Raw genomic sequence first — 22495 nt, forward strand, 5'->3', positions numbered from 1 at the left:
CTTAATACTAGTTAGCGAGGTAATACTAGCTTATATTAATAATAAATAATAGGATTAACTAGCCTTTTATATTAATTACTTAAATAACTATAATTTATTCTTAGTTTCTAGGTTATATTAATTTTAGCTTTTTATGCCTTTTTATACCTATAACTACTATTCTGCTTATAATTATACCTATAAAAAAGCTAATTTTATTAAAGTTTTAAATATTATCTAATTAAATATTATACTTCGCGATTATATTTACTATAAGCTAAAATTACTTATAGATAATAATTAAATCTTCGCACTTAGCTCTCTAATAATTATATTTTTTAAAAAAAAATATATCTTAAGCTCTAGGTATTATCTAACAAAGTTATAAGCCTAATGCGTGCTAATTAGTAGTACGGCCGCGGTCGGCAAATAATTAATTAGTTATTTCTTTAAAACTATAAAGCTAAGGGGGAAATCCTCGCGAATCTAAGTTAAGAATAAAGTAAATAAGGATCTATTCCTCTAGATTAGATAGCTAATATAATTTCTAGATAGTATTATATTAAGACTAAATCTCTTTATAGCGATTAATAAGAGTATTATAATTAACCTTATAGATTATTATAGCTTATTAGAAGCTAAGTTTTAATTAATTTTAATAAGCTTAAAGGGTAAAAAGCATTCTAGCCTTATAATTAGTAGATAATATATTAAATAATTATAAATTAATTAGTTAAATTATAAAGATATTAAATAAGAGATTTTTAGCTAACTTACTTATATAGCTAATTTACTTATTATATAATATATATATATAACTTATATAATAAATAAGTATATATAGTATAGGTATTTATACCTTATAAAAAGAAATTAAAAAGCTCTTAAAATTTAAGATAAAGCTTAAAATAAATAAAGTTTTAATATTAGACTTATTATATAATATATTTTTTATATATTTTTTTAAAAATCTTATAATACTCCTTATAAGGTAGTATAAAAAGTATATTTATATTATATATTTAATTATTTCTCTATAAAGGGCTTTTTTAAAAAATCTAAAAAAATTATTATAAGGTTTCTTAAAAGATTAAGTTTATAAAAATACTCTTTTTAGGTTTTTACTTATTTTATAAAAAAAATTAAGAGGTCTAGGGTAAGTGGGATTTTAATAATATAATATACTATTATATATACTTATTTATTATATAAGCTATATATAACATATATAATAAGTGAGCGCCGCAGACAAGCGAGCGCCGCACTTTTCCCTCCTATACCTAACTTTTCATTTAATCAATTAATTATTAACCACCAAATATATCAGACCTAAATACTAAGGCTAGAACGCTTCTTGCCCTTTAAGCCCTTCAAAATAACCCAAAACTAAGCATTTAAAGCGCTATAGGGATATATAAGATTAATAAGCGGCGGCTACGTCGCCGCCAGCAGGGCATTTAATCCCGACGCGATACTATCCTAAATTCACGCCGACTATCTAATCTAGAGGAATAGATCATAGTTTAATTCATTCTCGACCTAGATACGCGAGGTTTTCCCCCGCGATTGCGTGCTATTAAAGCAATGGCTAATCGACTACTTGCCGACCGCGACGCGCCACCCATCGGCAAGCGCTAGGCTTCTAACTTCGTTAGGCGATAAGAAAAGCTAAAGACGCGTTTTTTTCATAAATATAATTACTAGAGGGCTAAGTGCGAAGATCCAAAGGAAATCTAGAAGTGGTTTTAGCTCATAGCGAATATAATCGCGAAGTATAGTATCTAATTAGATAATATCTAGAACTTTAACGAGACTAGCTTCCTTATAGGTATAATTGCAAGCGGAATAGTTATTACTAGCGCAGAAAGGCATAATTAACTAAAATCAATATAGCCTAGAAGCCAGGAATGGATTATAGTGATTTAGGCGATCAATGCAGAGGGCCAAGCGATTCAGCTGTTTATCATAGGTGCGGGCTAATATCACCTCGCTAACTGGTATAGAGAAAGTAACCTCCCGGGCGATTAGATTATTATAACCTCCTAAAATGGCTAGACTGATAATAAGACCGGTCTCGAGTGGCTAAAGCACTTTAACCGGTATATAATTAAGCGATTAAATAGTCGCTATTATCTTTTAGTCCTTAATAGCTATAAAAGTTACTACTCTATCGACTTTAAGAGATATTATAAAGAGAATAAGATTATTACGCTTTATATACCGCCTTATTTATCTTATCTACTTTAGCCTCTTAATATCAGGTACTTTAGCCTACTTAAAAAGGCTTATAGTTAAGAAATAAAGCATTTAATTAGATGCTCTATTACCTATGTTTCTAAGACCGAGTTCTTCCTAGCCTTCTATGCCGCTTATTAAGCTATTATAATAAAACAAAATATTAGGTCTACTTTTAGAGGGGCTAGACTTATCCCTCTTAACCCGGAAAGTATGGTCTTAAAGCTTAATATGCAGCTATGGACTCTAATGCCGGTTAAGGAGGAGGCTAGGCCCTTAACCCCTTGGGCTTTAAAGACCCTAAGGATAGTGCTTAAGGCTAAATCTTAGTCTAAATACCTTAAAAGATAAATCAAAAGATATTAAAGTAGCTCCTTAGAGTTAATTCTTAAGGCATTAAAGTATCTTTTTAAGGGAATAAAGGCAATTATATATAAGATAATATTATTAAGAGCTAAGATATAGGATCTTTAATAGGCAAATGAGATACTAAGCCAGCGCCAGAGGGCAAAAAGAACCTAGCTATAAAAGAGAGGGGTAATAATAGTAGAAGAAGGAAGGTAAGTAATTAATTAGATAGATATTAATGCATAGGTAGTAGCTAAATCGTCGAGAAGTAGTGGTTAAGGAAGGTCAGCGCGACTAGGAGTTTAGCATTATAGAGTATATAGTAAGCCCGGTTATAATACTAGAATATATTAAGTAGTAATTAAGACCTCCGGGGAAGAGTATAGTAAGTAGTTTTAATTAATTAATTAATTTATTATGTTTTTATTATAATCTTACTAAAAAGAGTTAAGAAAAGTGCGGCGCTTGCTTATCTGCGGCGCTTGCTTATTATATATGTTATATATTATATTATTATATTATAATTAATAAGTAATTAATTAATAATTTCTTTTATATTATATAACTAAGGTAGGAATCCTTATAAACCTAGATTAAAAATAAACTAAATAAAAATCTCTTCCTTTAAATTAAATAACTTATATAATTTCTAGTTAATATTATATTAAGATTAACTACCTTATTAGTAGTAATATAATTATTACTTATTAATTATATAAGTACTTATAGTATATTAAATACTTAGTTTTAAGTTATTTTAAAGGGCCTAAATAGTAAGAAGAGTTCTAGCTTTAATAATAATAATTAATATATTAGGTTATTAAGAATTAATTAATTAAATAATATATATAATAAGCGAGTTAGCTAGGTAAGTAAGTAAGCTAAAAATCCCTCACTTAATATCTTTTTAATTTAATTAATTAATTCTTAACTACCTAGTATATTATCTATTAATTATAAGGCTAAAATGCTTTTTACCTTTTAGGCTTATTAAAATTAATTAAAACTTAGCTTTTAATAGGCTATAAGGATCTATAAGGTTAATTATAATACTCTTATTAATCGCTATAAAGGGATCCAATCTTAATATAATACTATTAATAAATCGCATTAACTATTTAATCTAGAGGAATAAATTATTATTTAATTTCTTCTTAACTTAGATTTATAAGGATTTCCCTATTAGCTTTATAGTATTAAAGAAATAGCTAATTAATTACTTATTAATTATAATATGCTACTAATTAGCACGTATTAGGCTTTAAACTTTATTAAGTAATACCTAGAGATTAAGATATATTTTTTTTATAAATATAACTACTAAAGAGCTAAGTATAAAGATTTAATTATTATTTATAACTAGTTTATACTTATAGTAAATATAATTACAAAGTATAATATCTAATTAAATAATATTTATAATATTAATAAGACTAGCTTTATAATAGGTATAATTTAAAGTAAAATAGTTATTATAGGTATAAAAAGGCATAAAAAGCTAAAATTAATATAGCTTAGAAATTAAAAATAAATTATAGTTATTTAGGTAATTAATATAAATAGCTAAGTAATCTTATTATTTATTATTAGTGCGAGCTAATATTACTTCGCTAACTAATACTAGGATAGTAACCTCCTAGGCAATTAAGCTATTATAATAACCTAAAATAATTAAACTAATAATAAGACTAGCCTTAAGTAGCTTAAATACTTTAATTAATATATAGCTAAGTAATTAAATAATAATTATTATTTTTTAATTCTTAATAGCTATAAAAGTTATTACTTAATTAAATTTAAGAGATATTATAAAAAAAAAATTATTAAGCTTTATATATTACTTTATTTATCTTATTTACTTTAGCCCCTTAATATTAAGTATTTTAATATATTTAAAAATACTTATAGCTAAAAAATAAAGCTTTTAATTAAATACTTTATAATATATATAATAAGTATATAATATATCTAAGTATATAATGCACTTTTCTTAAACCTTATTATTATAAATTAAAATAAAAATATAAAAAATTAATTAATTAATTAAAACTACTTACTATACTCTTCCCTAGATATCTTAATTACTACCTAATAGGTCTTTATATTATAACTAGGCTTACCGCAGATACTATAATGCTAAACCCCCGGTCGCGCTAACCTTCCTTAACTACTACTTCTTAATAATTCCGCCACTACCTATGCATTAATATCTATCTAATTAATTACTTATCTTCCCTCCTCTACTATTATTACCTCTCTTTTCTATAATTTAATCCTTTTTGCCCTTTAGCGCTAGCTTAGTATCTTATTTACCTCTTAAAGGTCTTTATTCTTAGACCTTAATAAGGCATTCTTATATATTATTACCTTAGTCCCCTTAGCAAGTGACTTAAGAGCTCTTAAAATTAACTCTAGGGAGCTACTTTAATGCCTTTTAATTTATTTATTAAGGTATTTAGACTAAGATTAGGCCTTAAGGATAGTCTTTAGAGTCTTTGATGCCTAAGGGGTTATAGGGCTAGCTACCTCCTCGGTAGGCGTTGGAGTCTATAGCTATATATTAAGCTTTAAGACTATATTTTCCGGGTTAAGAGGAATAAGCCTAGCTCCTCTAAAAGCTACCTTAATATTTCTTTCTATCATAGTAGCCTAATATGCGGCGTAGAAGGCTAGAAAGAACTTAGTCTTTAAAACATAGGTTATAAAGCATCTAATTAAATGCTCTATTTCTTGACCATAAGCCTACTTAAGCAGGTTAAAGTACCTAATATTAAGAGGCTAAAGTAGATAAGATAAATAAGGTAGTATATAAAGCGTAATAATCTTATTTTCCTTATAATATCTCTTAAAGTTAATAAAATAATAACTTTCATAGCTATCTAGGATTAAAAGATAATAAGAACTAATTAATTAATTACTTATATACTAGTTAAAGTATTTTAGCTACTTAAGACTAATCTTATTATTAGTCTAGCTATTTTAAGTTATTATAATAGCTTAATCGCCTAGGAGGTTACTTTCTTAGTATTAGTTAGCAAAGTAATATTAGCCCGCACTAATAATAAATAGCGGGATCGCCTAGCCTTCCGCATTAATCACTTAGATTACTATAATCTATTCCTAGTTTCTAAGCTATATTAATTTTAGCTTTCCACGCCTATCTATGCCTATAACGACTATTCCGCTTATAATTAGACCTATTATAAAGCTAGTCTTATTAAAATTATAGATATTAGCGAGGTTAATATTATATTTCGCAATTATGCTCTCTATAAGCCTAAACTAATCGCGAATAATAATTAAATCTTCGCATTTAGCTCTCTAGTAGTTATATTTACGAAAAAAATATATCTTAACCTCTTTATATCGCCTAACGAAGTTATGAGCCTAGCGCTTACCGATAGGTAACGCATCGCAGTCAGCGAGCAATTAATTAGCTATTTCTTTAATAGCACATAGTCAGGGGGGGAATCCTCGTGAATCTAGGTCGAGAATAAACTAAACTATAATCTATTCCTCTAGATTAGATAGTCGGCGTGATTTTGGAATCTAATCGCATCGCGATTAAATTCCCTGTCTGCGACGACGCAGCCTTGGCTCGGAGACCTTATAGATCTTTGCAGCGCGTTAGACGCTTAGTTTTAGGTTATTTTAAAGGGCTTAAAGGGCAAGAAGGGTTTTAGCCTTAGTATTTAGGTCTAATATATTTAGTAATAGAAAAATTAATTAATTAATTAAAAAGTTAGGTATAAGAGGGAAAAGTGCGTCGTATACTTAGATGCATTGCATGCTTATTATATATATTAACTTATATTTTAAAGACTAAGTTCTTCTTAGCCTTTTATATTATATTTTAAGCTATAATAATAAAAAAAATATTAAAGTAATCTTTAAAGGAGCTAGGCTTATTCCTCTAGACCTAGAAAGTATAGTCTTAAAGCTTAATATATAGCTATAGACTCTAATACTAGCTAAAGAGGTAATTAAACTATTAACCCCTTGGGTTTTAAAGACCCTAAAGATTATACTTAAGGCTTAATCTTAGTTTAAATACCTTAAGAGATATATTATAAAGCATAAAAGTAGCTCCTTAAAGTTAATTTTAAAAGCTATATAGTCTTCTTCTAAGGAAATAAAAATAATTATATATAAGGTTGCCTTATTAAAGGCTAGGGTTAAAGACCTTAAATAGGCAAATAAGATACTAAGTTAGCGCTAAAGGGCAAAAAGGACCTAATTATAGAAAAGAGGGGTAATAATAGTAAAGGAAAGAAGGTAAATAATTAATTAAATAGATATTAATACGCAGGTAGTGGCGGAATTATCGAGAAGCGGTGGTTAAGGAAGGTCGGCGCGACCGGGGGTTTGGCATTATAGTTGTCAAATGTAATGATGTATTCAATTGTTGTTCTTCTTATGTTCCTCGGCGAAGCCTCGCTAAGGGGAAGGAGCGATTTCTGCGCCTTCCTAATTGAGCCTAGTGTCATCACGTGACACCCTTCAAGGCATGTGGCAGGCTGTCACATTTGACACACCCCCTTTGGTCTGCCCTTCAGGCTAACCTAACCCTATGATGCCTTCGATGGGCTCTCTAATATATAATTTAATTTATCCCACGGATCTTCCTTTATTAATAGCTTCTCTAGTCGCTGCTTATTATCAGCGAGCTCTCGGCGATAATTCTCCTTAAGTAATTCCTTTTTATTTATTATATTTAATTATTTTCTAAAGATTCTAAAGGGCCCCTTAGCTAGGCTCTTTATCAATCTATTAGCTATTATCTAAGTAGATAATATATAGTTAATTAAGACCTTTCCTTTAGTGACTACTTATTAAAGCTAGTAATTATATATATCTATATGCTAGAGCTTTATTTATAGCTATATAAGCTCTATAGTAATGAGTTAAATAGTCTAAGTATTATTATATTAAATTTAAATAATTAAAATACTTTAGTGAGTGCTTATGTAGTATGCGGTAGATATATACTTATTAGGAAGGGAGATCTAAAGCAAAGAGATAAATTAGCTCGCAAATATAGCTTCTTTTGCTATGCTTAAGAGGGCTAGGAGCTCTATTTCTATTATTAAGGTTATTACTATTATCTCCTTATTAGCTCTCTACGCGATTATCCCTCTAAATAGCTTTATAATAAAGGCTTAGGAGCTCTAACGGTCCAGCGAGTTATTAGCAAAGCTTATATCTAAGGCGACTTTAAGGGTATTATCTAGTCCTCTAGGGATCGCGCTGAACTCTAAGCAAAGGTGCTTTGAGCTATTGAGGTATCTAAGTATGTGATTTACGGCCTTATAATATAAGGGACCTAGATTCTAGTTAAATCTCGCTAGCCGGCTTAATACAAAGGCGATATCTAGTTAAGTTATCACCGCGGCATAGAGGATCTTACTAATCTTAACCTAATAGTTATAAACTTTATGTGTTAATGCTATTCCTTTGTATGGGAGAAGCTCTTCCTTTGTTATTAGGGTCGGCGGCCCTTCGCTAGGCTCTTAGCTTAACCTCTTAATTCCTCGGGCTGCCTTCTTATAATAAACTACTTATGAGAGCTAGATCTTATATTAGCTATAATCTCTTATGACTTTAATGCCTAGGAACTATTAAAGGTCCTGACCGCCTTTGAGATAATATTATTACTATAGTGCTTAGATAGCTATTATTATAGCTTCGCGGAGCTCTCGGCGAAATACTAATATATAGTTATTAATATAAAAAAAGAATATAATACTTCCTTTCTACTAATAGTAATTCTCGCCGGCGACCCTTTAAAAGCTAATTGCCTTTAATCTAATCTCTAGGTGCTATTACTAAAGTAAGGGTAATCTTCTTAGGCTATATAGTACTTTCCTTAATTATAAGACCTCGCCGTGCTCTTAATAACCCGGCGGCATCTATATATAAATAACTTCGTTAATACTAGTATATATAAATATATTTATAGCATCGTATTAAAGTAGCTCTAGGTTAAAGCGCGCTATAATAGCTATAAGTATCTTAAATAATATTCCTATAAGTATTATTACATAGGTCTCTCGGGGATCCCTTGCTTATTAGTCGCCGCAGATAATTAATTATGCCTTAAACTTAGTTAATCTTCTATGCTTATTAAGTTTATAGGTATAAACCTAATAGCATCCTAGGATTTAATGCCTTGCGGCGTACGCTTAGGGAACCTTTTCCTAGGAGCTAGTTACCTTATGGCCCTATAAATAACTCTTTTTTATTTCTTTAAACTTATTCCTATAAGGGTATTATATTAGCTAACTATTAGATAGGAGAGGATAGAGGTTTCTCTAGTGAGTGCTAATTAGGCTAGCTTTTTTCTTTTTTAGTGAGCTCTTAGGGGCGCTTCTAGCTACTCTCTTAGTAAGAGTGCCTAATACCTTTATCTAAAGTCTTATCTTATCTTAGCTTTTATTTTTACTAGCATGTCTTTGCTATTAAAGTAATAATATATTACCCTTATAGGCTAATATACTCTTATTAAAGTTTTTAAGGCGCCTACCCTATATAGCTATTATTAGGTAATTAGGCTAATACGCTTTATATAAGTTATTTTTAAGTCTCTTACGTGGTTTTATACTTATTAGAAAAGCGGCTTTCTATAATATTTAATATATAATCTACTCCCTTAGTAACTCTTCCCTAAAGGGGCTACTTTTATCTTTATTACTACCCCCTATGCTAATAGCTATAAAAAAAGCTACTAGCAGAGACTGCGGCGGAGTTAGTATAGGTTTAAATCTTACCTTTATATAAGAATTATTACTTAAGGTTTATTATATATTTATAAAGGTATTAGCATACTTTTTTATATTATTTCTTTTTATATTAATATCTTATATAACTCTTATATTTTTACTTATTTTAATTAATTAATTAATTTATTATTATATATTATATAAGTTTATTTTTTTAATCTCTTTAATAAGCTTTAATAAGTTATTATTAAAGTATTAATACTTATTAAAGATAATATCTTATATTATAAATACTTTATCTTTTAATAAATTTTAAATTTTATATAAATTACTTAATATATAATTAATAAGAAATCCTAGCTAAGCCCTTAGCGCAAGCTTTCTCTTTCGCTAGCGGCTTAATTATATATTACTAGTTATAATATATGCCTTATATCTATAAGATTATAGGTATAAGAGGTTAGGCTAAGTAAGAGGTAAGCACTTACTAAGGCAAAAGCATAAATAAAATAACTTATATAATAACTTTTACTTCCTAGAGGTAATTAGTATTTAATTATAAAGGTAATATATATAATAAGCGAGTGGGACAGACAAGTGAGCGGGATAGCTAGACTATGTACTAAAACTAGGATTTTTAAACTTTAATAAAAACTTTAATAAAATAGCTAGAAACTTATAAAGAGTATTTCTAGCTATTTAACTTATAAATAAAGTATATCTAATTTTTATAGATTTTTAAAAAATCTCCTTTATAGAGAAATAGCTATTTATATAGTGCGAATATACTTTTTCTAAACTACCCTATAGGGTATTTTTCTAATAATCTATAAAAATCAGGATTAATAATATATTATATAATTAAGCTAACTTCTAATTTTTAGCTTTCCTTAGCTTAATATAAATTTTCTAGAATTATTTAAAAATCCTAGTTTTAGTATATAATCTAGCTATCCCGCTCGCTTGTCTGTCCCACTCGCTTATTATATACGTTATATTATATAAGTTATTATTTTAGGCTATAAGATTTCTAGAAAGTTAGCTTTAATTCTTATATATTAAGCTTTAGTCTTAATAACTCTTATTATATATTTTATACCCCTATTTTAGGCCTAAGTATTTAAGGCTAAAGGCTTAATAATAATTCTATAGGTACTTAGTAATTAAGTAATATCTAAGTACCTTAGTAGCTTATTATTAATCTTAATTCTTTTTACTTAGATTTTATATTAAGTTAGTAATATTACTAAGAAGTTATTTAATATTAGTAATAATATATTAGATATTTGCTTTATAAGATAAAAGTCCTAGGTATAGCTTATTACCTAGTATATAATTATTATTATAAAAAAAGAACTTTATATAACCTAGCTTAAAGTTATAAAAGTTAATAGCTAGCTAATTACTTAGCGAGATAAGTATAAGAGACTCCCTTAGCGCTCTTTGCACTTATCTCTTTATCTTGCCTTAAGTATATAAATTATACTTATATATTAAGATATGCTCGGTGAAGGTTAAGTAAGCTCCTCGCGCGGCATTTAATAGCTATAAAATAATATTAGGGCCTAGATAACTAAGGCATTAATACTAATAGTCTATATTTTCTTAAATAAGTTATTTCTTTATATATATAATATATTTATTTCTTTATAGAGGAATAAGTACTAACATATATAATAAGCAAGCGCCGCAAATAAGTAAGCGCTATACTTTTCTTAACTCTCTTTAGTAAGATTATAATAAAAATATAATAAATTAATTAATTAATTAAAACTACTCGCTATATTTTTCCCCGGAGGTCTTAATTATTACTTAATATATTCTAGTATTATAACTAGGCTTATTATATACTTTATAGTGCTAAACTCTTAGTCGCGCTAACCTTCCTTAACTACTACTTCTTAATAATTTAGCTATTACCTATGCATTAATATCTATCTAATTAATTACTTACCTTCCTTTCTTTATTATTATTACCTCTCTCTTTTATAGCTAGGTTCTTTTTACCCTCTAGCGCTAGCTTAGTATCTCATTCGCCTATTAAAGATCCTATACCTTAGCCCTTAATAATATTATCTTATATATAATTGCCTTTATTCCCTTAAAAAGATACTTTAATACCTTAAAAATTAACTCTAGGGAGCTATTTTAATATCTTCTAATTCGTCTTTTAAGGTATTTAGACTAAGATTTAGCCTTAAGCACTATCCTTAGGGTCTTTAAAGCCTAAGGGGTTAAGGGCCTAGCCTCCTCCTTAACCGGCGTTAGAGTCTATAGCTGCATATTAAGCTTTAAGACTATACTTTCTGGGTTAAGAGAGATAAGTTTAGCCCCTCTAAAAGCAGACCTAATATTTTATTCTATTATAATAGCTTAATAAGCGGCATAGAAGGCCGGGAAGAACTTAGTTTTAGAAATATAAGTAATAAAGTATTTAATTAAATACTTTATTTCTCGATTATAAGCCTTTTTAAGTAGGCTAAAGTACCTAATATTAAGAGGCTAAAGTAAATAAGACAAATAAGGCGGTATATAAAGCGTAATAATCTTATTCTCCTTATAATATCTCTTAAAGTTAATAGAGTAGTGACTTTTATAGCTATTAAGGACTAAAAGATAATAGCGATTATTTAATCGCTTAATTATATACCGGTTAAAGTGCTTTAGCTACTTAAGATTAGTCTTATTATTAGTCTAGCCATTTTGGGAGGTTATAATAGTCTAATCGCCCGGGAGGTTGCTTTCTCTATACTAGTTAGCGAGGTAATATTAGCCCGCACCTATGATAAATAGCTAAATCGCTTGGCCCTCCGCATTAATCGCCTAAATTACTATAATCTATTCCCGGCTTCTAGGCTATATTAATTTTAGTCAATTATGCCTTTCTGCGCTAATAATAACTATTCTGCTTATAATTATACCCATAAGGAAGCCAGTCTCATTAAAGTTCTAGATATTATCTAATTAGATACCATACTTCGCGATTATATTCGCCACGAGCTAAAACCACTTTTAGATTTCCTCTAGATCTTCGTACTTAGCCCTCTAGTAATTATATTTATAAAAAAAACATATCTTTAGCTTTTCTTATCGCCTAATAAAGTTAGAAGCTTAGTGCTTACCGATAGGTAGCGCGTCGTAATTAGTAAGTAATTAATTAGCTATTACTTTAATAGCATATAGTCGCAGGGGAAAACCTCGCGTATCTAGGTTAAGAATAAATTAAACTATGATCTGTTCCTCTAGATTAGATAGTCGGCGTGAATTTGGGATAATATCGCGTCGGGATTAAATGCCCTACTAGCGGCGATATAGCCGCCGCTTATTAATCTTATATATCCCTATAGCGCTTTAGATACTTAGTTTTAGGTTATTTTAAAGGGCTTAAAGGGCAAGAAGCGTTTTAGCCTTAATATTTAGGTCTAATATATTTAGTGGTTAATAATTAATTAATTAAATAAAAAGTTAGGTATAAGAGGGAAAAGTGCGGCGCTCGCTTGTCTGCGGCGCTCGCTTATTATATATGTTAGGTTATTTTTTAATAGCTTTATAATTATAGTTATTACTATATCCTTAGCGAGCTATTAGTGCTTAAGGACTTACTAATTATATATCTCCTTAAGGTAATATAAGAAGCTATAATCTAATTATCTTAGGTAGTTATTCCTAGGGCTTATATCTTACTATAAGCCGCGCTTCCTTAGCCTTATAAAAGAGACTAAGTTACTTATAAACTTCTTATAATATATTATATTATATAGCTATAGCTTCTTTAGCGAGCTATTAGCTCCTTTTATAGTAATATTAATTAATTTATAGCTATTAATAGCTATAGGGATAATCCTTATTTAAAAGAAATCCCCTAGTATAGTAGTAATTAGTTAAGTAAAGCATAAGAGATTATTAAAGATATATATTATAGCTCCTAAGTTAAGAATAACTAAGTTCTTTAGTATATATATTAATTATTATAAGAAGTAAAAGGTAGCTTAAGTCTTTTCTTAATATTTACTTAATAATTAGTTTAAAAACTTTAATCTCTTTATTTTTTTAATTTAATCTATAAGTAACTTATTAATAAGCACTTAGCTCTTTATAAGCTTAATAATCCTATTATTAGCCTTCTACTAATTAAGCCTTATTTCTTTAATTATATAATAATAAGCTAAGAGTAAGTAAAAGCTATAATAGGCCTTATACTTACTAGACCTCTTTTCTTCTTTGCTTTATTTATGCTTAATAGGGCGACTATTACTTTAGCTATTTCTTAGCATGCCCTCGCGGATTAATAAGCTACGCGGGTTTTATCCCCTTTGTGCTCCTTAATAGCCTCTTTTATGCCTTTCTCTTTTATAAAAGTTATTCCTTTCTTAGTTATTATTTATATCTTTAATACTCTTAGTTATATTAATTAGTAAGTCTTTAGTGGTTATTAAGCTAAAAGCTCTTAGCTTAGCCTTTCTATAAGGTATTATATAATTATTTATAATACTATTTAAGAAGAATTATATATCTTATAATACCTTTACTAATATAAAGGTATTTTTTCTTATCTCTTCTAGGTATAAAGAGTAATAAAAATAAATCTAAGTCTTATAATAGCTTTAGCTAAGGGCCTATATATATTTAATAAACTATAGGCTTACTTCCTTTAAGTCCTTAAATCTTACTTTAAGAAGCTTATAATATACTTAATTTTACTTATTTAACTAGTCTTTTATTTCTTTCTTTATTAATAATTTCTTTTAATAAGAGATCGCAAGGGTTTTAATATATTCTTAGCGAGCTTATATCTTATAGTTAAATAGGTTAATGCCTAGGTATAGCTTTAATAAGGCATATTACTTATTAATCTCTTTATCTATAGTATAATATTAGTAAAGATACTCTAAGCTTATAGTCTTATATATTTATTCTTATAGATTATTAATCTTTTTTATAAGGAGCTTATAATCCTTTCTTTTAGATATATATTCCGCGTTTAACGCGGTCTAAAGAGGCATATTATTAATATATAGCTCTATGATATCTATTACGCATATACTCGCTAAGCGATTACTATTAGTATTCCTCTTATAGAATCGCTTTATCTATGGCCTCGATGGGGCGACTATAGCTTTATTGAGGCTTAGGCCAAGTCTCTATGATGCCTCGGGGTCGATATAGCCCTAAAGCTAGGCGCGTTTTACCTTTGATTTAAACTAATTAGCCCAGAGGGTCTAGTCTTCGGTGGTATATAGGTAAATCCTCGCTGAGGATTTAGCGTTTAAAGATATCTTAAGTAATTAATTAATTGATTGATTGGTTGATTGCGCAAGTGGCTAGTATTCTGACTATTAATTGTCAAATATAACGATGTGTTTAATTGTTGTTCTTCTTATGTTCCTCGGCGAAGCCTCGCTAAGGGGAAGGAGCGATTTCTGCGCCTTCCTAATTGAGCCTAGTGTCATCACGTGACACCCTTCAAGGCATGTGGCAGGCTGTCACATTTGACAATAGTATCTACGGTAAGCCCGGTTATAATATAAGAATATATTAGGTAGTAATTAAGATATCTAGGGAAGAGTATAGCAAGTAGTTTTAATTAATTAAATAATTTATTATATTTTTATTGCGATTTCTAACTAGAAGGTTAAGAAAAGTAGCTAACTCGCTTGCCTGGCTAACTCGCTTATTATATATGTTAAAAAGTTAAGTATAAGGTAAAAAAGTGCAGTGCTTGCTTAACTACGGCGCTTACTTATTAAGTATGTTATATTGTTACTTTAAAGTTTTATATAATTTACTATAGCGCCGCTTTAATAGCCTGGTCGAGGTTCTCCTTTTGCAGTCCTAGCTGCTCTAGTTTCTTTAACTCCGCCATATTAACCTTGTGGTTAAAGTCGCCGCCGTGGCCCTCCAAGAAGTGTGTGACAAAGAACTTAACAAAAGGTGCGAAACCGTCGCCCTGACTAATTTTTTCCTCATACTCCTTAGCCACCTCGTTCACATTCCGGGACTCAAGGTCCCAATCCGCGTCCGTCGTGCCAGTTGCGCGCTGAACAGCGTCTAGGATCTCCCGCTGCGTAAGGTAGAACGATGGCGTGTACACAGCTTTGTTCTTGTACTTGGCCAGATCAACCTCCGGCAGGCTCAGCGCCGCAGCAACTGCCTGACCAGTGTGTGCGATGGTCGCCGTATTGACCTTGGCGTCGGCACCGCGCCAGATCGTTGCCTTGCGAGCCTTGGCGTCGATACCCCATAAGCCCGCAGCGAGACCGCCATCGAGCCACGGGCCGACCGCCACAGAGACCCAACTGCTAACACCGAGCTTTTCAATCAAATCACGAATGCTCTTCTTTGCAATAAGAAGCCCATTCTCCTCTACAAGCTGGCCGGCGAAGGGGTCGGGGCCAAACTCAGATGGGAAGACGTAGGGGACGCCCACCTTAGCGGCCGCGCGGATCGCAGGCTCCTGAAGGTGGACGAGTTGAGGCAGAGGCGGCATTAAGACTAAGGCATCCTGGCCTTTGAGCACGTCGGCGAGGAAAGCTTCATCTTCAAGGTTTCCGTTCTTAACAATGACCCCGACAGGAAACGTGCTGATAGCCCCGGGTCGCTGAATAGCGGTAATAGTATGGACGCCCAGTTTGAGGAGGGATTCGATAGTCGGCTTCCCGAGCTGGCCGCTGCCGCCAGTAATGGCGATCTTCCGTCCCTGGATTTCTGGAGCCATTGCGTATTAATTGTAGGGCCGTGGTGGGTTCACTCGGGGTAACGAGACGGTCGGGCTGATTTGCAGTCAGTATGTGAGGTTATTTTGGCCAAGTCGAGCTGAGCTTACCTTTAAGTAGTTGAGAGACTTGGAAGTTGAGGGAAGTTTAAGTTACACTGGGCGGATTTTAGGTTTGCCTAGACATACGGCCGTGATAATCCATGCTTTTTGGTTGATCGGAACTGCTTTTCTCTGCAGAGGCAGTTACTGCACTCTTACCTCACGATGATTTAGCTGTGATGATTTGCATTGTCCTTTTGTCTGATTAGTAATTTTCTAGAGCTTTATAATAATGAGATGGTCAAACGCAGGTTATTAATCCTGATTGATGGTTGATGGCATTACCACGCCTGGAAACCTCGCTAATCGGGGCGGGTATTTCCGCCTTTGCCGCCTTTGCCGCCTTTGCCGTCTTTGCCGTCTTTGCCGTCTGTATTTTCTGTGCTTTGCTCAGGCCCTTGAATTTGTAATCAGGAGAGCGAAGTAGTGATAGGAAGAGGTGATCTTAATGCGGGGTTAAAAGCATCGGAATGTCCGGTGGTGGTCATAGCATTCAAGCTCATGGCACATGGGGAGAACAAAAACTTAAACTGATCACTCGGCGAACCTACCAAACCGGATGTCCGGATGTGACGTCGCATACGCTATATGAAACCTTAAATTTCGGGCTTTTTAGAGGTCTCGGGATTATATCACTTGGGCTTTGTATCTCCTCTGCTGTGCGAAGACTTGCCGGGTAGGGTAATGTGACTTGACGCTTCTCCTCTAAGTTTCGGGCCACTTTATCGGTGAGGATCTTATCTCCTCTGCTGTGCTAAGACTACAGCAGGTCACGAGCCCCACTTGGCCGCGTCATTGACAAGGTACCTTCCGCTACCTGCAAGTTGCCCCTCGACGCAACACCATAGATTTTACTAAGGGATATCGTCAATTTCCTATCAAATTGAAACATCAACTATGCCGTCGGTACCTAAGGAAGCACCAATTACCAATGCCTATGATGACAATAGCTTTATTGAAGACCGTAATTGCAGCCGGCTGCAGCCCGACGATGTCACGTGCAGACCCAATCTCCCCGCAACCACACAGAGAGGTTACAACTTTCAACCACAACACATCACATATCGCGCCTTACGGGTCAAAGAGCTGCCTAACGAGCCTCTAGACTTCTTCTTGCACTTTATCCCTTATTCCCTCGTTGAGAGATGGGTTCAATATACCAATATCTGGATCGCCGGCCTCTTCCATGAGCGACCACTTCGTCCGCAGGCCCGCCTTCGCAAGTGGAGGCCAACAACGGTTCCTGAGCTTTACATCTGGTTAGCGATACTCCTCTACATAGGAAGCTTCAAAGAAAGCAAGGTTGAGGATATTTGGAAGATCGCTGACTCTAGCCACTAACGGCCAAATCACTCTATTATCAAATATATGACTTTTGACCGCTGGTGGCTCCTCTTCCGGCATCTTCGCATTTTCCCACTTCTCGATCACTGTGATGATATTCCTAGAGTCTTCCAAGCTGTGGCTGAGTGGTCTAATATTCTCCAGAGCGTTACTTTATCTTTCATTGAGCTAGGGAGTTATATTTCTGTTGACGAGGGAATGATCCGATACACAGGCCGGTCTAAGCAGAAAACCAAGATGAAGAATAAGCCGATAAAGCTAGGGCTCAAAGCCTGGGGTGTTGGTCAGCAGGGAATCCTCTTACGGTGGCTTTGGCACAGTCCAGGGAAGAAACACGGTCCCGTCGGCCTATCACGAATTACACACTTCAACAGAAGCATCACGGCCTATGGCCACAGCCAAGAACGTTATCAAAAGCTACGAAAGAAGAAGGGAAAGAGCGAGATGACGAAGAAGCAGAAGAAGATAACCCTCAACCCCACACAGAGCGTTGTGCCGGCTCTCGTCAACCTCCTTCCCCAAGATCATCACTATCACGTCTTTTTTGACAACCTTTTTAACTCACCAAACCTCCTACGAGTCCTCCGCATCTCAGGCCACGCCGGCACAGGTACGGCACGTGTGAATAGTGGCATTTATCGCCCCATACGGCAGCTCAAGAAAGACGATACGAACGGTGCCCGGCTTCTCAGATTCAACGAGGTGGTTGCAGTCCCCACAGAGGATAACCTTGTACGCTTTAGAGACGCGTTTTAGCTGCGTTTCCCCTACTAATTAGTCGTCTTCTAGGTCAATCAAATCGCTTGGAAAGACAACGCCCTCGTGCTCTTTATGACGACCTTATACACCGGTCAAGAGCGCATTTTACGGAAGAGGAAGAGGCCCAACACCATACACACCCGTGCCCGGCCGATCCAGCGGTTCTTCGGCAATGAGAAGATCAAGGAGTTCGAAATCCCCTCTATTGCCGCCGACTATAATGACTGGATGAACGGTGTAGATCGGAGCGACCAGTTGAGGGCATCACAGGGTTATAAACACCCGTATCGGCGCGGCGCTTGGCAGGCTCTCGCGTGGTCCTTCTTGCTCGAGATCATGATCGGCAACAGCTACAGTCTGCAGCTTTATGGGCAGCCTGCTTGGGATAAGATCAAGGTGCAACGGAAGTGGCGAGAGCTCGTAATTGATGGTTTAATTGCTAGGTTTCACTCACGAAGTCAGTCAAGGCGAAGATACCGATCTGGAGACGAAATTACGCCTATTTCCCTACATAAACGCGTCTCACGAGGAAGCCCGTCAGCCTGCCTCGCTTGTCAGCATCAACAGCTAGGAGAAATCAGGTCACGAAGCAAGAGGCCGCCGTTAGTGAGCATCAACGGCAATGTGAGGCCGCGGGCCAGGGTGCCGCAGTCACGAAGTGGCTGCGAGCAATGCAATGTCGCACTTTGTAACAACGCAGATTGCTGGGACTTTTATCATCATATAAATTAGGTGGGCTAATAAGTACCTTTCATTTTGCGCATTTTAATTGGGCTGACACCCTGGTCGTGACCCCGCTGTAGTCTTAGCACAGCAGAGGAGATAGACGTCAAGGCTGATTCGGTCATCATTGCCAAATCTGGGGCTAATATTCTAGCTTGTAGTTCGCTGACCGTTGATCCACCTGAAGATCTGTTCGACGAACCATGTCAAATGGGTTTCCCGGTTCGGCGATCCCACGGGGGGCACCTTGACTAACAAATGGGTCCGTAATTCGCAAAACACCTCCTGCTATATAGGGAATGCCACCTTCAAGTCCGACATGAAGTTCAAGGGGGACATGGAAGAACGATGTATGTTGAAGTATAAGCAAGTCATGATATTACTGTGATATAATAGCGGAATAATTAACGCGGCTCGTGCCCCCTCATCACAGCTGGGCGATTGCAACCCATCCTTGTCTCCGCACAGCATATGGAAGGGTCTCTTGAGTGTGCATAAGCCGTTTATGAAACGACTCCATCCACACAGCCTCCTCCGGAACATACTGGGTCGTTATGTGGATACATCGAAAGCACCGCATCGCAGCTCTCATAGGCGCAATCAAAATCTCGGGTTGCAGGATATTGACCGACGAACTGAGGCCACGACATATTTCTGTAGCTATCTCACGGGCGGTCTGCATTTGCAATGAGTAAGTTTCTTTGTCAAACGGTAGTTTTTCGTGGGGCGATGGCTGAGATATGACCCGGCGCAGGGTTTCGATCCTGTGGCAGATGGCGAGTTGTGCAAACCAATGATACAGAAATGCAACGCCTGTTCGACCATCTTTCAATGAATAAGAAATCGGCTGATGCGGTCGAGACGGGGGGCCTTCTTGTTCGATGGCCTCTTGGTGCCAATGGGTGAGCCGTTCTTCTAACGAAGAGAGACTGCGTGTCAATGATTCAGCGGAGGTTCGTCGCTCTGCTGTCGCCTGTAGAGGTACGATCCTCTGTATCCGAACCAGGAGTGGCGGAAGTAATATCATCAAGTCGATGAGCCGGTCAAAGTAGTCTTTTGCATAGAACTGCCAGGGTATGCAGCACCATTCTGGAGCCGAAAGGAAGGTTTCTCGCCTTTCAAGTATAGCATTGCCAATCTGGTTTCATGACTCAGCCCTTATTTTCTAAGACTTGACGGGTGAGACTGGCTTGCAATGGCCGAAAGACGTTGACGAAAAACTGGTAGTTAACGAACTGGCGGAAGAAGGTTGGGTCTAACCGTTGGACCACACTTTCGATCCACTCCAAAGTTCTCGCTGGTATGTCATGCTGCAAGCAGATCAGGAACAGTATTAACATTGGCGAGGGGATTATGCCATACCTCAAAATAAAGCGTTTCACAAGCGCTAGTCATAGTAGCTTGGCGACTGGCGTATTGCAGTCGAGCAAAGCATCGTACCTCCAAACGCAAGTCGATATTGCTCAACAACGGGTACGGGCTCGAACTGTGTGGGGCAGAATGCCATGGGCCTGCAACTGGTCCTGCGTTTCGTGACGATGATCTAGCCTGCGTCAAGTTCACAGCAGGATTTTCATGCTTATGGCCAAATCACCAGGCGGAGACGGAGTTTGGTGTGACTCGGGACTTGCGGTGCCCGGCGGCGTTAGTTGTCCGTGAGCTTCAGGCCTCCTCTCCTTCGCATAATAGACAACTTTCCCTAGTTTGTCTGGCGTCCCTGTGATAAAAACTCGGACCCTATCATAGCCTTCACATTGTCTTCCGCGGGCAATACATTTCTTGCAAAACGGTCTTTCGTTGCTGCACTGTTTCGTTGTTAGCCTCTAGGTGTAGTTTTGCAGAACATCGACGCCAACGACTAACCTTAAGTCTGCGTTTCCGACATGTCTCGCAACCTTCGAACTTTCCAGGTACACCGACCATTGCATTCAGCTGTGAAGTTGCATGCCGTTACTGCTATGATGCAGAATCTTCGAGGGAAGGAGAGCTATCCCTTTTAAGCTGGATTATTCGCTATGAACTCTCATTTAGTTGTGAGGGCTGACCCTTTGGTTACACCTTTACTACGTAGTAAGTCCCCTACAGGGGTCGGCCGCTCCGAGCTGATAAGTGGGGATGTACTCACCGGATTGTCGTGATGCAATTCATCTAAAGTGCTGTTCTACGTGCTGATCAGTCGCTGTAGGGCTGTCTTTGGAATCAAGTGAGGAAGAATTATTAATAGGAAAAGCGGGCGATTGGCTACTCAGGACTCTGAAGACCTCTTCCGTCAGCGCTAACCAAAGCCATTCAACTCATCACTTGGATATTTGGAAATATAAACGTTTTTGAACTAATGCAGGAATGATATTTTGAGAATGTGAGGACTCCTTTCTCTCAGAAATCACCGCGCGTAGAGACAACAGAGCTACGGAGATGTTGAAAGCCTATCAGCTTTCCATTCCACACCGACTGATTGTTCACCAATCAATGTTTTCAGAATCATTCGACACAATCCTTGCCTACAACGTCAGCTAAGGTCAGCAAGCCATTACCGCAGTACCTTAAGCATGGGCAGTGCTGATGCCAGACCCTGTTTCTTGTCACCTTTAGCTTCGTATTCAAGCTTCCCTAATAACACAAAAACATATAATACGAATCATGTAAGCCGTGAATGGACTCTGTAGTTAGAGGAAAGGCTTGCCTTTGAAACTTCCCGTGAGAACCCTCAGCGTTAGTCTACCCAACAAAACAATGTAAGCCAAACCGTTTATGACCCTTGTAACTGCTGATCTCACTGGAACGACTGGCACGGGTCGTGATTGGGTGCGTTCTATTTTTAAGCCTTGCAAACTCCATGTGTTCATATTTCCATTCTTGTGGGATATCCACCACAGTTGCATGGCGCTTCGCCAATCAAGTATCAAGCGGTCCGAGTACCATTACAATATATTGAGGATGAGAAGTATGGCAAAGTTGTCTCAAAATTTTCGTGGCTTTTAAACCCAATATATCAGGGTGATCCAGGTGCAGGCTGCATCTTGCGATCATCAGCTTTTGCGCAACATTATCAGCCTGGCTTCAAATTCCTCATACAAAAAGAGTTCACAATTTAAACCGAATTTTGTCCCCTTGCTAGATGGTCAACACTAATACTCTGCTGCTGGGCCTGGTCAGCTCTCTCGCAGCGGCATCCGCCACAGACTCTGCAGGCGCTAGTAAATAGCGCTTTCTTACGAGACGGATGGGCGGGCGGTTCACTTCGCGATGTTACCTTTGCATATCATGTGACAAAATTTGGCATCCCCCTAAAGATCAGACGTCAAGCTACGAGCTCTTTTTAGCTTCGGAGGGCGAGCCATAGCAGATCTCTTTGCTGACAATAGGGGGTACATACCTCAACAGCACCACACATAGACCCAAGAACGCGTTATATTATAGCTGATTATATCTTTGGGACTTCCATAAGGCAAACCGGGAAATCTAGGATCTAGACGGGAAGTCTGCAACCTTAGACTCATTCCTGACACTCGTGAAGGATGGTGGTACACGGCGAATGGTGCAAAGAGGGGAATGCTACCGCTTTGATGAACAG

The 22495-nt window shown here is 35.5% G+C and overlaps 2 protein-coding genes across 2 annotated transcripts; one reads left to right on the forward strand and one right to left on the reverse strand.

Annotated features, from left to right (window-relative positions):
- Positions 1 to 15066: 15066 nt before the first annotated feature.
- On the reverse strand, positions 15067 to 15996 carry LRP88_14651 (uncharacterized protein; the record flags this gene model as incomplete). The annotated part of the gene is made up of 1 exon (XM_083250989.1): positions 15067 to 15996. One exon carries the CDS (start codon positions 15994 to 15996, stop codon positions 15067 to 15069), a length of 930 nt encoding a protein of 309 aa, XP_083093024.1.
- A 1680-nt stretch (positions 15997 to 17676) lies between these two features.
- LRP88_14652 (uncharacterized protein) lies at positions 17677 to 18769 on the forward strand (the record flags this gene model as incomplete). The annotated part of the gene is made up of 3 exons (XM_083250990.1): positions 17677 to 18171; positions 18229 to 18605; positions 18661 to 18769. The coding sequence occupies 3 exons, from the start codon at positions 17677 to 17679 to the stop codon at positions 18767 to 18769; spliced, it is 981 nt and encodes a 326-aa protein (XP_083093025.1).
- Positions 18770 to 22495: the final 3726 nt, after the last annotated feature.

The sequence above is a fragment of the Fusarium phalaenopsidis genome (assembly GCF_050370095.1).
Source record: "Fusarium phalaenopsidis strain FUZ10S chromosome Unknown contig_32376, whole genome shotgun sequence".
NCBI classification, from domain to species: Eukaryota; Fungi; Ascomycota; class Sordariomycetes; order Hypocreales; family Nectriaceae; genus Fusarium; species Fusarium phalaenopsidis.